Source organism: Neolamprologus multifasciatus, chromosome 13, assembly GCF_963576455.1.
Source record: "Neolamprologus multifasciatus chromosome 13, fNeoMul1.2, whole genome shotgun sequence".
In the NCBI taxonomy this organism is placed as follows: Eukaryota; Metazoa; Chordata; class Actinopteri; order Cichliformes; family Cichlidae; genus Neolamprologus; species Neolamprologus multifasciatus.
This window is the reverse complement of record NC_140451.1, coordinates 8,717,514-8,734,899: the sequence shown is the minus strand read 5'-3', so window position 1 is coordinate 8,734,899 and position 17,386 is coordinate 8,717,514. Positions and strand designations below refer to the sequence as shown.

The 17,386-nt window shown below is 41.3% G+C and overlaps 1 protein-coding gene across 1 annotated transcript in view; it reads right to left on the bottom strand.

The window, feature by feature from the left end:
• The window catches only part of adgra1b (adhesion G protein-coupled receptor A1b), a 190,786-nt gene extending 189,110 nt beyond the window's left edge, over nucleotides 1–1,676 (bottom strand). The window contains exon 1 of the mRNA XM_085183349.1: nucleotides 419–1,676. Coding sequence (XP_085039475.1) covers nucleotides 419–636 — 218 coding nt within the window. The 5' untranslated portion in view covers nucleotides 637–1,676. The remainder of the gene's footprint in view (nucleotides 1–418) is intronic.
• Between the last annotated feature and the right edge of the window lie 15,710 nt (nucleotides 1,677–17,386).

Below are 17,386 nucleotides of genomic sequence, written 5' to 3'. Positions count from 1 at the left end.
GCAGTGGGGCTGGGTGGGCGGGGGCAGTAAAGTAATAATGTAATAAGGTTGCAGAAAGGCTGGCTGCCAACCACATATTTCACAACATATTTATGGTAATAGTACAAGGTAACATTATTCTTTGATGTGTACTATTCTTCTGCAACTCGATAAATGACTTACTGGCAAATTATGTCAAAGTTGTTTAACTGTGTGGAATCAATTTATAACACTTAACGCTCTTGTGCATGCAGGCAGACGCCCTAACGGGGCCCGGGGACCCCGTAGATGAATTGGAAAATAGAGGAAATAAAATTATCTTTTTCCCCACACTGTTTTCTTCCTGATAATCCGTTATATGTTGAGTCTCACAAACACACACTACCTCGTGTGTGCGCTTTATATTAGTGACGTGAAAGTTTTGACTGCTCCTACTTACAGCGAAACGGTCCTGTTGGGTAAGAAGCTGGGCTGTAAGGTGTCCATCAGATCCACGTCGTCGCACACAACTTTGATTCGGACCTGCTGCCTGCTCAACTCCTTGGACCTCTCAACGGAGCAGTGACAGCTGTCAATGATCAGATCCGGGCAGTTTCTATTGCTCAGGCTCGACTTGCACAGCAGGACTATTACGCACAATAAATTCAGCGCCCTCATTGTGGACTGAGATAACTTAAAATATAAGAAGAAGAAAGGGAAAAAAAAGAAAGAAACACGCTATTTTCAAGTGATGTCGTCCCAGCTTCTGTGACAAACAGTGACCATTTCACATTGACTCCCGTTACAATAAAGTTTCCTCCGTTCCTGAGCCGAAATCCAGATCCCAAACCCCGCTCGTCACCTGCTGCGCTGTAATGAGCTGAATACTTTCGCTGTTTTATTGCTTTTAAACCAGGAATAAAGTTAAACATCGCGGGTTTTAAATGCTGACATTTCTGAACAACAGTCTTACAAGCCGGCTTCTGTCATGTGCTCTGGAGAAAACTTCCAAAAGTGCGTTTTCAAAGTCAAACTTTTCGGCGACACTACCTTTCGCGCTGGCAGCATGGAGAAATCAAGAAATATTCCCTTCATGATCCATTTAAAGTGCTTCTGTTTGAACCGCTGCATGCCGTGTTGTCATTCTTTGTCATCACGCAGTTTATGCGCCCTTGGACTTGTTGCGCATGTAGTGTCCCGAAAGTCCCTCCCCGTCCAGTCCTTACAGGCGTCGGTGTGGGCTCATAAACTTCTCATTGCTACAAGAGGCCGTTAGATAACGTCCTGAAAAAGACTTTCGGCTTCTTTTTCTTTCGGATTGCGCTTACTGAAAGCAACAGGGGGGAGAAGCCCATCCTCTCATCCAAATAATAATCAATGAGTGGGATCACAGATGGGCTAAATTAAACTATTTTCTCGTCTTTGCCACCTCAGAGAGTCCCCGGAGATCCTCTAGACCCATGATTTCTCAAACACAAACATTTACACTGCCTGATGAAAAGTGCTGCTGTTTGTTTTAGTCTCTTCAGTCACTCAGGGACGAAGGAACCCAATTCCCGTGACCTGTACACAAACTGAAAATGAGCCACAGCGCTGGTGAACAGGCGAAACACACATTTTCGGGGGGAAAATGTCTTGAATTGTTATCTTGGGAAACATGATGTTCTACTATTTTACATGCCCCCTAAACGAAAGTAGAATCTTGTTTTTTAACTCGTTAGTTTCCATATTGCTCGGTTTTGATTTGCTGCAGTGAGAGGCTGCCGCAGATGTTGGCATTTTACGAGCAGAGGACACACTTGTAAACCTGGAGTTCATTTCACTGATGGCAATAAATTAAGAATATGAGCTGGAGGTTGACACAGAAACGCATTGTTGGCCTCATGAAGATGATTAATGAGTAAATATAGAAAAGACTACTTTAAATGTCTTTATGTTTTAGGATTTAGAGGTACTTAAAAGAGAGTGTGAACTGGGGCATTTCTTTGAAATTAGATTAACTTTGATGAGCTTGGATGAACTCTAGTTTGTTTGTTTTTTATTCCATCCAAGATGTCATTTGATTCCTCTTGAGACAGAAAGCAAACGATGTGGACCAATATCTGTCCTATAATGTGCACTTATTCTTATCAAGCAATAGTGACTTTGTACAGCCCACACGATGTATCCAGTGACATCAATCTCGTCTCTTTCTGGGGCATAATCTGTACAGAGGGCTTGGCCCCAGGGGGACAGAAGCTGAGACAGCTGGCTAGTTAGGTTCCCCGGGGCTAGGGTGAGGTGCTTCCCCTGTGTGTTTGTGTGTCCATGTGCATTGCACCCTGGGCCAAAATCCTCCCTCATTATCCACATTGTCTCCGGCACAGGCCCGAGAGCACAAAGGAGGGTTTGAAGCCGCTCCCACTGACCCTGCAAGCAGCCCGTGTTTCCTATTCTTCCGTTTTGACTGGCAAACATGGACTCCCTTTTTCTCCAAGAGCATGCTATACTGAGAAAGACACAACCCTCCCTTCTCTGTTTATCCACATATGGAGGCCCTTGTGCTCCCACGACACCGCCTCAGACTGTCAGTCACATCTGTTTACACAGATGTATATTTACCTCGTACCTCTAAGTGCAGAGGAGAATCTTACCCACCAGCTGACCTCTGGGGAAGCGAAAGAAAAGTCACTTGATGTAGCAGACATCAACATTTGAAGTGATCCATCTTTAATAGACCCTAAGGAAACCTTTCCTTGGATGCAAGCCATGACTGTTCACTGAGCTACTTGTATGTTCTTAATGGAAAACAGATCCATGTACTCGAGTGTGTTCTATAAAGGTTTTCCTGTCTGGCAGCGGCTATATTTTCACACCAACAGCCTGTTTTGAATGGCACAAACAACTTTAATTGAAAGTATGAAATCCCGCTGAACATTATTGTTAAAATAGTGCTGCAGTATTAACTCAAAATAAAACCTCATTAGTGCACAATGAAGGGATGGAGTCAGTCCTGGTCAAGCAACGCAAACGTGTCTGTCTGCAGAGCATGTTCTTGTGTTTTCCCTCGTGCACATTAGTGTTCACAGATCTCCATTATTACTCTGTGACAGAGATGAATAGACCCTGGCTGCAAGCGATCACAGTCCTCACTAAATATTTACCTGCTGAACTTGAAGAGGCCAGGGTACAGCAGGATGAGAGTCACTCGTTATTAGTCCATGACTTTTCGGATGAAGGCTCGAGGTGTTCAAACCTGTTCCGTTAATATGGAATATTGCACTTAAAAAATTGTTGTTTTAGCTTTAAGCAAATGTGACAGGTGGTTTCTAGTTTCATAATCGTTAACACTGGTGTTATCTGAAGGGTGTGAAAGAGTAATAAAAAAGTACCATAAAGCCCCATCTGTGTTTTGGCTGGAAGTAAGACAGTGGCGGTTGAAATGATCCCTGAATTAAACATACAGGTGAATTTAAAGCGAATGCTCTTTGGGTATGTGAAAAGCAGTCATGTAATATTTATATGACTTAGAAAATAAAATTGTGGGGCCTGCATTAAGGGCAATACCCAGAAAAGTCGTGGAATCATAAGTCTGCACTTGAGTCAAGTCCAACAAACTGTCAAACAAAAGTTATATAAACTATAAGATTCTCATTTACTGAATTGTTTTGTTTAATTTCACAGTCTCAGAGACAAGGAAACCAGTTTGCAACCGGGCAGCAACCTCACAAGGGAAAAATGCATGTCCCAAACCAGTTGGTAAGTGGAGGTTGTTGGCTGACACAAGTGAAATCAGTCATAAAGAAAGTGCTGCACCAAAATCTCCTTACTTTGGTCAAAACTCAGTTTCTCCACCTTCTGGACACAAACAAGCACACAAAACCTATTTATATTATATTTGAAGCATTTTAAAGGGTTCAAATTTAAAACTCCAATAATTGCTATTTGTGAATGCACAGCGGGACGGACTATTGCATCTGACTGAAAAGAGTGGAACAAAGATTTATTAATCAGTTGTACAGCCACACTTGCCTCAATGAAAAACAAAGCCTCAAACTTTCCTGGAAAGAGTTTGGCTCAAAGTCTTAGCCAGGTGACGGACTGGAGACCTGTCCAGGGTGCACCCTGCCTCGAGAGCGGTGACAGGTTCCAGCCCCACTAACAGCCCTAAATTGGATAAGAAACTGAACGTGTACAGATGGACTGATGTCACCAGGACTTAAAAATGAGGTTTAAAAAGCTCTTTTTGGGGGCAGGATTCTTTTTTGCTTTTGTTTATAGGTCAGTCCAGAGTGCCTAGACGATCGACGTTAGTTCAGCCAAAAAAAGGAAAAAGATCAACACAACTCAGCTGTAAACATGGATGAGTGGAACAACATAATTGGGTCTTTGAAGGCATTAGGTGGACAACTGCAATTTGTGCCTTTATGTAGTTCTCTAATGCTAATATCCTATTCCTTAAGAATACTTCCATAAAAATAACAAGACAGAACTTGTGTCCCCACTAATCCTCTGTATTTATTACAAATATGTGTCTTTATGTGTAATGTATTTAATATAGATGTCTTTTGCATGCGTAATCCATTCATTTAAAAGCAAAGTTAGTGCATATTGCTGTCCATTATTACTGATTAGAAACTTGTTCTAAAGAACTGTGGCAGGTTCATTTCCAAATCCCAAGAGGTAATGAGTCCGTCGCTCAAATATGAGCTGTCCACACATCTATTCAGCATAAACAAGCAATCTTTTTTTTCCCTACCATATTCCCATGTGCTTGTGGGAGTCTGAGAAAATGCGAGTGGGCACTAGGCACCTGTGACATGTATTGTTGTGACACAACTAACACCAACATGAGCCCATGGCTTTTAACCAGCTTAAAGCCCAGAGGATTTTAGTCAACAAAAGTCAAGTCGAATCAAGTCATACATGGATTTTCTTTAGAGTGCTTCATCATATGAGTGAGAACAAAGGAGAAGAAAAGGCAGCACTTAGAGACAAGAGTGGCACACATCTACGCTGATGCATGGATGCAATTTTATTTTATTTTATTTATATAGTGCACAAAACACAACAACAGTCACCTCAAGGTGCTTTGTATTATAAGGTAAGACCCTACTATGATAAAAAGAAAACCCCAACAAACAGACAACCCCCACAAGGAAGAAATTGGCAACAGTGGCAAGAAAAAACTTCCTTTTAACAGGAAGAAACCTCCAGCAGAACCAATCCAGGGGCAGACATCTGCTGTGACGGATTAGAGATGAGGGGAGGGAAACGGGACATAAGGACACAGAGTTGAATTGTAATTCAAAGCAGAGAGCATGAAGTACAAAACAGTAGAAAATCTAATAACATGTTATACACCAAACAATCTGGTTTCCCTTCTCGGTTAAACAGGGTCTTGGGATGAATTTACCAGCAATAAACTGAGACTCACTATAATAAGGTGCCAAGAGGATTTGGGAAACCAGGGCTACTTTTAAACTTGAGAACGGACGACGCTGCGGTGCGAGCTGGCATGTCGGCGCTTCTGCAGCGACTGGGTGGACCCACTGACCACCAACCACCGCGGCACGGCGCAAAGACTTGAGTAAAAGTTTGGAGCGTGTATAATGACCTAAACAGAGATGTCTAGAATGAATCTTTGGAGGCCCTTTTATGAGAGTGCTGATTTGTTATTGCCTCCGCAGCTTTCTCTTACTCGCCGTCACCCGAGAATACAAGGAGAGCGCCACAAACCAGATGCCAGCAATGAGCTTGAGCTCCAGTCGTTTTCACCTCATTTACAAACAGGGCACATGACAAGCTTTCGCAATGATATTGTTTTCAAGGGAGGCTGCGGACAATAAGTCGAGTATATTCATTTGTAATCACTCTTTCCCCCGAAGTCTCATAAAAATCTCGGCACATAAACTCCTCTCTTGTTTTCACATCTCAATACGGTCATCATGAAATTTCATCAGCCTGCTCATTTGTCATCATTAGCGCTGATGGAGGTCGCTCTGCTCCCGTCTGTCGATCCACAACAATAAGTCAGAGACAAATAAAAGCTGCACAGGCCTGACGTACCGCCGCTTTTATTTTGTTGCTTTGACAAGCAGCATTGGCGGAGAGACACGGTCCGACTCTGTCTGCGATGCAGCGCTGAACTCGGCCTTATAAGTATTCTAGCCTCTCTCCATAATCCCAGCTGCGTGAGCGGGGGACCCAATGAGAGGATGAGGTATCCTGGGAACATTTCCTGACAGAAAAAGAGAAAAAAGGGAAGGAAAGGGCAGAGAAATAAAAGAAACACAAGTAATTCTTAACTGCATTCCCAGTCTTAAAACAAGTCATGTAAATAACAAAATATTGAAAGCAATCTACCAGCATGGTGCATAAAATTCACTTGCTCCTTTAAGCTCCTCTCTGTCCCTCCTTAAAAAAAAGACAAGTGATATTTCAAAACATCACGCTGATCCTTTGGTATAAAGATACTCCTTCCTGTGGCTTTTCCAATTGTTTTAAAACGTTTGAGAAAAACAGATTTATTTCTATTGACATTTTTCACAGCAGTGCGAAATGAAAACATTTCCCTGCTGCCCTTTACATGTAATCTGACCTATTGGGCAGTACTGTCTATTTCGCAGAGCTGGGAAAGGCCAGGATATGTACATGTGCACACACGCATAGAAAGAAAAAATATATAGGTATGAATAGTGCGATCCAATTATGGGCATGAGAATTAGATAGCAATACTGGGCCCTCTTGGGGAAATTGGGTGAGGAGGAGGACGTGATCTTCACCAAAATGGATTTGTTGTTAGCAAAAGTTGCATAACCTGACTGGGTTTAACACACTGGTTCTCAGGTTGTCCTCTATTTATAGTACAAACAATGAATAGGAAAGAGAAAAGCAGTAACGCATTATGAATCAGAGAGAATCTATTTCAGATTTCAATTTCAAACAAGGATGCTTTGTGCGATGGCGTGAATCTAAAAACAGCCCTGAGGGGAGTCTTGCATTTGAACCCTGACCTCAGTGGCTGTAAACTTTGAATAGCAAGGGGCAACAAGCAGGGCTCCCATATCCTGCCCTATCATGGCCCTTTCTGTAAGCATAATTGCTACTTGTTCTCGGTAGTGAGATAGGTCATCGCGGAGTCAGAGCCGAAGCTCTCCCACGGCAGATATTTCACGCCTGTCGGTGGATGTCTCTTTATCTCGTTTCCTCCTCTTCTATTAAAAAGACACGCTTTGGCTCTGCTGCGGAGACGTCTTCTTCATCGGCGCTGAGAGGGGCTTACAGCTGGGCACTTTGGCACAAGTGTATCGAGGCCCGGCTTCCATCTCCGTCGCAGGACGGCGCGCACTCAGTAAGTGCTTCTATTTTTTAACCAGCTCTAATTCATTGCAAATCCACTCATCCTTGACACGGCCTTCATACAAAAAACATCTCTTTTCTGTTTCCCACCCGCATCAAAGCGGATGGATAGGAGGAAATCAAGACAGCATATGCTGCTAACCAAAAAAAAAAAACACCCTCCAGTTAAGCCCTCCCTCAACAAGGGGATGGTTTGCCAAGAGGGAGAATAGATGGGCTTTTTAGTGACACATTCTTACTGGCATTTCATGGTCAGGATCTGCCGGCGGCCTCAGCCCATCCTCCCCCTCTCCTCCTCACCTGCGTCCAACTTCTTCGGTGCTTTCACACTTTTTTGTGAACCGCTCAGTTTGCCATCCAAACCGGAACCCTGAGCTCAAAATGCTCTCTAATTGGTCAAAACCTCTGATTTGGCTCTTGTGGCTTAGCCTCCCCACAGAATGTTCCACCAGCTCTCTGCCACAGCAAAGACTTGGGAGGAAGCGGCGGCCCTGTGGGCACGAGGAGGAGGGGCACGGCTGGCATCACCGGGAGAAAAAGAAAAACGTACATGGAGCATTCCCAGAAGAACTTAAACAGCAGATAGCCTTGAACAGCTGAGCTCATTAAATCTGAGGGCTCCCACGAGAAAAGGCGAGATATTCTTTGCAGAGAGCGAGCGGTTGAAAAGCAGGAAGCTTTCATACCTCCAGTTTTTTCTCCTTTTTTTGGTGCCTTTGTTTTTTCTCTTGGTGGGTTTGTACACAAACCCCCAACGCAAATATCCAAACTGACAGCAACCAAAGTGGATGAGCGTACTCCAGGCTAAATCAGATCACTGCACTCAGCATATGTTGTGTATTTAGAAAGTAACTACAGGTAAAAAACAGACTTGTGCGCAGGTGTGAATTATTCATTTTGACTAGATGAGATGCCAGATGGGTGAGATTTATCGACCTGGGAAAATACAGACAGTGCTAAAGATGTTGCCACCTGCAAAAACTGTATGAGTTTAAATGCTCTCTTTTTTTTTAAGGAAATTTCCACCGGTCTGTCTCCACATTTTTAATCTACAGTTGATATCGTCCCATGTCTCAGCTACAGTGCGTACCCTTACAGTGATACATTTATAACACAAAGCCGAGATCCTCAAATGTTTTTATTGTTCATGTCAATTAATTCCCTTCACTCAGCAAATTGTAGACATGGCTTTGGTTAAATAAATCTTTCAGCATATCCAGACTACATGGATAAGTTTACTGTTAAAATAACTACATCAGTGTAACGCAGGAATACGCAGAAAATTTATTACCTTAATTGCACAACTGTCACGAGCCAGTACCCTGCCCTTGTTAAAATATTGACCTTAATGGTGGAGGTCTGACGCAAACATATTTCTTCCTGACTGACTCATATAAACCTTAAGAAAAAACAACACAGGAAAATTAGTCCTCCTCAGAGAACATGACAACATTTGGCAATAATGAAGGAGTGGATGCAGGAGCTGCTTCAGCAGATGGGTACTGAGGTCTCTGGCAAAACAAGCTCTTCAGTTTTTTACAGAGCGACAGGTCACGCACCTGGCGGCGTCATTTTTGCTGTACAACGCTGGAGATCTGTAGTGAAACTGTAATTTGGTCACTGTTCATAAAGGTTGTAATGGTTTGATTTCATGCCATTTTTAGACACAAAACCTGTTTAATTTGTAAACCTGCTAGTTAGCAAGATTTATGCTTATATTGTGATCAGTAAACTATATGAATTTAAACATTCTTAAAGGTAATTTCCCATTCAGAATGTGGTTAGTGCTTTAAATTGGATTTACCAGGAGTTTATCTAGGTTTTTATTCCCCACAATGAATACATTTACCAAGCATCGGAAGTTGTTTGATCCATCCATCCACCCTGGACAGGTAGCCAATCAGGTGGAAGTCTAAAGGGTTGTTTGGGTTAAGAAATATGCAAGATCAGCAAAATCCAAATTCGTGACTCAGTCACATGCTAGGCCCGGGAGTCGCCACCAGTCAACTTCGAGTCATTCCCCAAACCGCAGTTCAATTCACGTCCAAGCCATTCACTTTATCTACTAAAACACTGTCAAACCTAAAATGAGGACATAGGCCCAGCTAGTGAATAGGTTTTTGAGGTCATAGAACAAGGGAGCTGACATTATTTTGCAACCTCAGGAGTTGCCCCCTGCTGGCCAGTAGTAAGAACACCAGTATAAGGCGCTGTGCTATGTCCATCTTTTGTGTGCAGTTTATGGTGTGCAATAACTGTGGTTTGTCAAGATTTGTAACCTTGTTTTATAATGCTCAACACTCCCATGTTGATATTTTTGGGACATAGTAACTTATTATGACCAATCACACTTCAGTGTTTTGACTTTGTGTATATGCTCCTATGAAGAGAAGATTAACCCAGGTTCGAATCAACACACCCAAAGGGTTTCTCATGTTCACACATTCTGTACTCTCCAGGGAGGTCTTGGAACATGATGTATGCAAGTTGAAGCTCAGCTCTGGAGCCCACAAGCCCCCGAGGCCTGCTAACCTCTGCTCCACTGCTCTTCACTCTGCTCTGTCCCAATGTGTGTTTCTTTCACTCTCCGGCTCTCCCTTGATTTCCTGGGCTTAATGAGTCATGATTGCACACCGGCACCCGGTGACGGAGGATGTCACTTGGCTGTCAGGCGTTCAGGAGGCTCCAGCTGAATCAACAGTCTTTGCAGTTAAACACACACATATGCGCAGCAACTCGTCCCTTTTTGCATCTATACATAGAAAGGCAATAAAAATATAGCTACAAAAATAGACAAGGAGATATTTACTACCTCTTACAGACATCATGGAATCATAACCTGAGGCAAGCTGTGTGTCACCGAATAACATCAGATCCTGGCTGAGGGTTCCTTTCTTTCTGGATGCCTTTATTTTCAGCAGATGGGGCCATATATCTCTGTGACGCATTGCAGGAGTTAAAAATATTAGCTCTATTTCCCGTTCTTTTTTTTCTCCTGCTCATTCCATTCCCTTCCCTCGCACTCCCTCCAGTTCATGACACTGGAAGCTCGCCAAGCAAAATGTTGACGCCAATTCCCCGGCGTCACTCACAAAGCTGGTTCTGCGGAGTCTGAACCCTGGCTGCAAACAGCACTGAGCAACGACTGGCCTCCACGAGCAAGCAGGTAGCACACCTTAGAGAATTTGCCAATGCACTTTGACCAAATTTCTCACTTGAGAAATAGCCAGAATTCGGTTTTAGGGGAGAGGAAAGCTTTTTCAGATTATACTTTTTGAAAGAACCTCTGCACTGGCTGCCCCTGAGTCTCCAAGGAGACGGGGGCAGACAACAGGATTTATCCTCAAAGGGGCTTGACATGTCTAATGTGCCTGCTGGTCAGTCACTAAAGGGTCAAGCTATTTTCAGAAACTCCAGTGGGAAAAAAATAATTCAACAAGACGCTCAATAAGGGAAAACTCCTTCTCCTTTCATTCAACAAAATTCACATCAGAAAATTCTCAAGACATTCAAAAATAAACAGACCACTCAATTTTTACAGGCACATTCACAGGATCTAAATACGGACCGAAATAAAGTCTTTTCTCTCCATCTGGCTCTCTTTGAGACTAAACTCTTTATATTCATTTGTGGGTAACTGGTCACCACTGTACCCCAAACGCCAGCAAGCCCTGGCCCAGACTGCCTGCAGCCTGCATCCTGTCATTGTGTTGAGAACGCAGAGCTAAGCAGACCAGAGAGTGGGCTAGTGACATCCCAATCAAGTCTCTTACCGCCTTCAGTCCACAAAGAAAAACAGAACTCACAATTAGAGGAAAACTATAAAGAAAAACAAACTTTAGTCCAGACGTATGAGTCATAGCAGATAAACAACAGCCAGTTGCTTCTGTCATGGGTTGGTAAGCACTGAAAAAAAAGTACTTTGACTATGTACAACTAATTGCATCTGCTGAACGTCATTACCAGACTAAACCACATTTGTCCTTGAATGGCCCAAAACACTCAGCTTCACTCTTCGAATGTGAACACCAGGTTTAGCTTGCTGACACTGACTAATTAGGGTCATGATAAAGCTGACTTCTTAGGTTTTTTCTGACAATCTGTACTCCTAGTTACGTCTTAAAGATGTTAAATTATGCTATTTCTCTTGATAATTGTAGAGCAATGAAGCCGTCTTTTCATGTTCGTGTTTCTAAAATGAATTGTTCATTGAATTACTTTTTTGTGGAGGCGTGGAAAATATATGACTAAAAAAACACATCTGGATAAATAATCACTAGTTTTAAAGAGGTTTGAAGCCAAAGGTTTTACGTGTTATCTAATCTCTTCCAGATTGGGTGATTTAATAGTTATTATACTGACCAATAGGCGTTGGAACATTTTACAATGTTGCAGACATGTCAGTGTGAGCATATATGTATAGTAACCAATAAAAAAGACACATCAGTTCAATTCAAAGGTGCTTTATTAACATGACAGTTTTTTTTAAACAATATGGAAAAGCTTGAAAAGATCATAGAAAGTGAAAGACATTTGACAACTTTAACCAGTGGAGGGTGAAACAACCTCTGGCAATGTAAAGTGGGCGGGTCCCAATTTAAACTTGAGGTGAGAGTACAAATGACAGGGTGATAAATACATTAGAGAGGGTTACCTAGGCAACTGGAGCCTGGAATGCCCACTAGAGACTAAGTGTCAACAGTTAACCACTCAGGAATCGATTTGCTCATCCATCCCTTATTTGTTGATTTATTTTTATTTGCTGTCATTTATTATCTTATTATTATCCTCAAATAATTAAGTGTATACTGGTCAGTGCATTTATTTGCTATATTTTAATTTATTTTTTATTTGGCTTGATGTTGCCATACACACAAAGATTTGTTTCCCAGAGTCTCTTGGTTACAGTGATGAATACAGTTTATTGATTTACACTGGTATCAGACAGGCAGCCAGTATTCACAGATACCCTAAAAAAAGGTACTGAAAAACTGAAATAAAATACTGTTTGAACTGTAACTGTAATACACCCATTTCTCTCTATTAATGTTTATTTTTGGACAGATTTTACAATTATTTTATTTGTTTATTATGGCATGTTGCATAGTTTAAGATAAACAAGCCTTTAAATGTACTTCAGACAAGCAAGTTCTCCTTCTCTTCTTCACATTGTAGAACCTACTGGCCAGTGAGTAGGTGAGAATCGGCTTTATTTAGTATCCTTTGATTTAAGTGCTATCCATACATCCATACCACATGATTGATGTATTGAGGCCTTGGATTACCTCTTTTCAAAACACAGTTCTATCTGAGGTCCTTCACACAGGCTTATGGAATTGGCTAAGCTAAACTGGTTATTCAGAAACATAGCGTGCTGACGGGTCACCATCATTTTCCAGTTTGTTTACGGGTTGTTTTTTATGGCTTCAGTGAACAAAAATATTTTAATGGAAGAGGTATTTAGGTTGGTTTTTTTAAAACAATCTAAGCTGTAGCTAGAGTCTTTTTTTACATACCTTGTTTTGAATTTCAGTTATTTACCAAGGTTTATGGCTACAAACATATCAGTTATCGAGATTTACACAGATCTGCTCAGAAAACCTACAGGCGTACTTTACTCTGGCGGACTCTGATCATTTGTTAGATTTTGACAGGAAGATTAGTGCGAAGAAAAACCATTTTCACTAAAGAGGAAACAAGATGTGTTTATTGAATGATGATGTCACTGTAAGACAGATTGAGGTCAGATTTCCTGCAAAAACAAACCAGCTACAAAATCAATTTGCCCCGTAGTATATACAACATAAAAACTGTAATGGGAATAATGGTAAAGCGCCCTTCGACTCAATTATGTATTTAAAGAAGAAGCTGTTATGGTGCACTCATATTTACCTCCTCTTCAATTAGCACCAGCTCAAGCTACTTCAGCACGTATCCCCTGAGGGCAACCTTGTCATTGTTGCAGTCGGCGTAATTACTCTTGCAGCTGTAACAGCTTCGAAGATCCCCACAGAGTTGAAGAAATTATCTCAAGTCATACTAACATTTACCTTATTGACTTATTTATTTCCTATCCTGTGGATGGGAGTGTTGTGACTCACACAGATAAACAAGTGTGCTGTGTCTCTCGGAGAGGCTGATGATTAGTTACAAAAATGAAATATTGCTGCGGTCATCATCCATCCAAGAAGTTTGAATAAATGAGATCTCAAGCAATTTTATAATCTGTCCTGATACGGGTGGATGTAAATCTCACACAGCCTTCCTCAGATGTTTTCACCCCCACCGCTTTCTTGATGATGTGTCTGTTTAGCTTAAATTACAAGCAAGCTTAAATGAAGACTGATAAACATACAGAAACTGTTGTAGTGCACTACAATCTGTGTGTGTGTGTGTGTGTGTGTGTGTGTGTGTGTGTGTGTGTGTGTGTGTGTGTGTGTGTGTGTGTGTGTGTGTGTGTGTGTGTGTGTGCTACACTGCTCCCTTCACTGGAAAATGGGTCAGCCTTTTTAAATTGTATTTTTTATATACACTTCACACCTGCCGTGCAGCTCTGCAGCTTATGAGATTGCAAATTCTGCTTGACCTTTACTGCACATCCTTCATTGAAAAGTTATTACTAAGCTTCAGTCATGCATGTGCTTTTAGACACCTGTCAGTTTCAGCCAAGGTCGTAGTTGACAGTTTTCCGGCTCAGTGGTCGCTGGTGTATTTTATCATGCCATCAGGCTCTGTTGCCTCCTGGGGCAGCGAGGAGATGTACTTCACTCCTGAATGAGTCACTCTGTGGTGTCTTAATGCAGTGATTCCAATCAGCAATCTATACATAAATGATAGTTTTTAGCTTTGGGTTTGAAAAAGTAAAGCCTGTGGGTGCCTTAAGCTTGCTATGTTTTATATGGCCAGTGGTGGGCAAATCCTCTGGTTGCAAAAAGTAGTTATATAGTATAGATGTCAATAAGACCTCAGTAAACACTCTGATGAGTTTATGGGCTCAAGTACTAATTTTAAGTCTTAAAGAATATAAAGTCAGTGTTCACTCAGTAATTAACGGTCCCCTATTATAGCAAGAATGAACAATAGGTCATCCATACCATGTGACTGACAAGTCACTACAACAAGAGTGTGGAGTGTCCCTTGGTTTCAGAGTTAAGATCCTCCTGATGTTTTAAAACACCAAGGAACGGTTACAATGGGCTTTTCAGTCTGTTTTTCATGCCAGGGGCTGCTTCTACATTTGGCACGGGTCAGAGTAGCCTATACTGTGAGCAAGCACTTGGCAAAAGTGGGAAGGAAAAACTCTCTTTTAACAGGAAGAAACCTCTGGCAGCTCCAGGCTAAGGGAGGGACAGTCATCAGCCGCTAAAGGCTGGGGGGAGAGGGGAAAGAGAGGAGTGCGACACGCCAAAAGGCAAACTATGGAAGAGAGACACAAAGTTTAATAATAATTTAATAATTACTAATAATTAAGTACAGTACTGGCGTTTAAATAGTTAGTGGAAAGAAATGAGTGAAGAAGAAACACTAAGAGATGGTTCGGGTTTGCCTGAAAAAGTCAAAGTAAACTTTTTTGTCATCTCTGCGATATCCAGTGCAGCATACAGAGAGGAAGATGACGAGCTCCGGTTACATCAGTGCAAAAAAAAGCCAATAAATAGATATAAAAGGAGTAAGAAAATAAATATACGCTTAAGTCTTAGGCGATCAAGAGAACACTAACTATAAGCTTTATTAAAAAATAATGTTTTATTATTATTATTATTATTATTATTATTATTATCAAAACTGCTTTTTTAAAAAAAAATAAACTTAAAAGTCAATTTTTGAAAAATAAAAATATAATCTGTAAAATGTGTAATGAACACTGGACACTTTATTAGATACACCTTTATTAGCTACCATCTATATTATGTTGGACCCACTTTTGCCTTCAGAACTGCTTTAATTCTTGTGGCACAGATTCAAAAAGGTCTGCCTAAATGCACTGAGTTGCCGCCATGTGATTGGCTGATTAAATATATGCATTATATATTTGCATATATTATATATATTTGCATTAAGAAGCAGCTGAAAAGGTGTACCTAATAAAGTGGTTGGTAAATGTATATATGCAAATTCTAAAGATACCTTTCAGCTTGTTTTGTAAAATTGTTACCCTACAATTAAAGCTTTCAGACTGAATGCCATTTTAAACACAAATCCTTTTTTTGAGTGTCGGCGATGTCAGGAATGTGTTCTTATCCAAGTCTGACTTGCCACAGCTCCAAGTGGCAGATAAGAGCTCACCAAACAACAAGGAGCAGCTAGCAGGCCAATCTGTGCAGGGATAAGACAACCCCTGAGGACTGTAGTCCTCAACTTTAGTGACAAGTTAATCTAGAGTGGACTGCTCTTCAACTAGACTTATTCGTAGAGTGTATGTGTATGCGCGTGTGTGTGTGTAAATGTGTCTGCATCAGGTGTTTGTGCAGCAATCTGCATTTCACTGCAAGCTTTGACAGTAAAATCATAGCTCTCTCAACACTTTACTGTTCCCGCTTATAAATATTGCACTGAACCTGTTTTTACTATCCCCAAACGCCTTCAATCTCAACTAATGAAGTGAGCAGACAGGCCGGTAGTATTATCTGAGAGGTGATATTACAGGATTTATACTGATCAGCAATTTCACATTAGGTATTTGGCTGAAAAGAGTAGCAGGGGAGACAACTATCTCATCTAAATATGTTATTGTTTATTCTGACAGATGGAAAACTCGATGCTTACTAACTCTGATATCTACCTTTCCCTTTGCCTAGAGCAATGCTAGTAATACATTAAGTGAATTGGTCTTTTTCTGCATGTGAAATAAAAAGTTTCTATTCCTGTGTGCCTGTGCGAGTGTTAAGTCACGCACGTATAATGTTGCATCCTTCGTGCGTATGTGTGCCTACGCTGTGTGAAGTTGTGTCTATGTTTATGTCTGCTTGTGCTTAATTAGGGGAAGCAGTGAGCATTTCACTTCTGGAGGGGATTTTATGGCTATGTAAATATCACACATCATGATTCAGCGAGGTAAGGCGAGCATAGCCCAGCGGCTGCCAAATCTCACTTAGATTGCTGTCTAGATGGCAACAGTGGAGGGTGACACATCTAACGCAGAAGTGATGACTGATTTGTTTCTCTGGGTCAGAACACACGGGGGTGGATTTGTCTTAAGGTGCTTAAAATGAAAGCGTATGATGCTGTTGTTTAATCCCGACTGCCGATTTCATTTAAAGCAACACCAAAGATAGTGTCACTATTGCCAGTTTAATGGCATGTCAAATAACTGTTCCCTAGCACTGAGGGAACTGAAACTCAGCTCATGCATTACTGTGAAAAGTAATGAAAACTTTGTGCTTAAATTACTGCAAAGATGAGGCGCTTTTCAAAATGTATTTGACCTCCTATCTGAATGCTTTTGTTCAGCTTTTTTGTTTGCATTCCAACACATGTAGCGCTAGTACAGAAAGCTTGGTGGATGCTAGAACAGTTGGTTTAGTTTATATTGTGCAGCTCAGCTCCAGTCCTACAATAGGAACAAGGTGATTCATTTCACTGGAAGCTGAGAGATAGTTACCCTAGCGGCTACACATGATGGATTTATCAGTGGGCATTTGCTGAATATGTGAAATTTTACATGGTGTTACTTGTCTTTGTGTTTTATAGAGTGACAGCTGTGACAGAGGAAGGTTTCCACTGGTAATGGGTTTGATAAATCACAAAAATTGGAATTTGTTGCATTACAGAAAAGGTAAAAGATTATTCCGTTGTTTATTTAGCAACTATAAAAGTGGCTGTTGTTTGCGGCAGTCGACAGTCTGTAGGCATACCCCTATAAATCAAACTTTAGGACCTTTCAAGTGTGTTGTCGACGTTCAAATGCTCTGATCTGCAGGATCTAAGCGCTTGCTTTGGCATATCTCACCTCAGAAAGCAATGGAACGCAACATTAAAATTCTGCACTGATTATTACAGTATGTATGCCAAACTAGAAGGCACCATTTGCCAAATTAAAAAAAAAAACATCCCAGAGTATAACTTAAATGTATAAAAAATTAAGGAG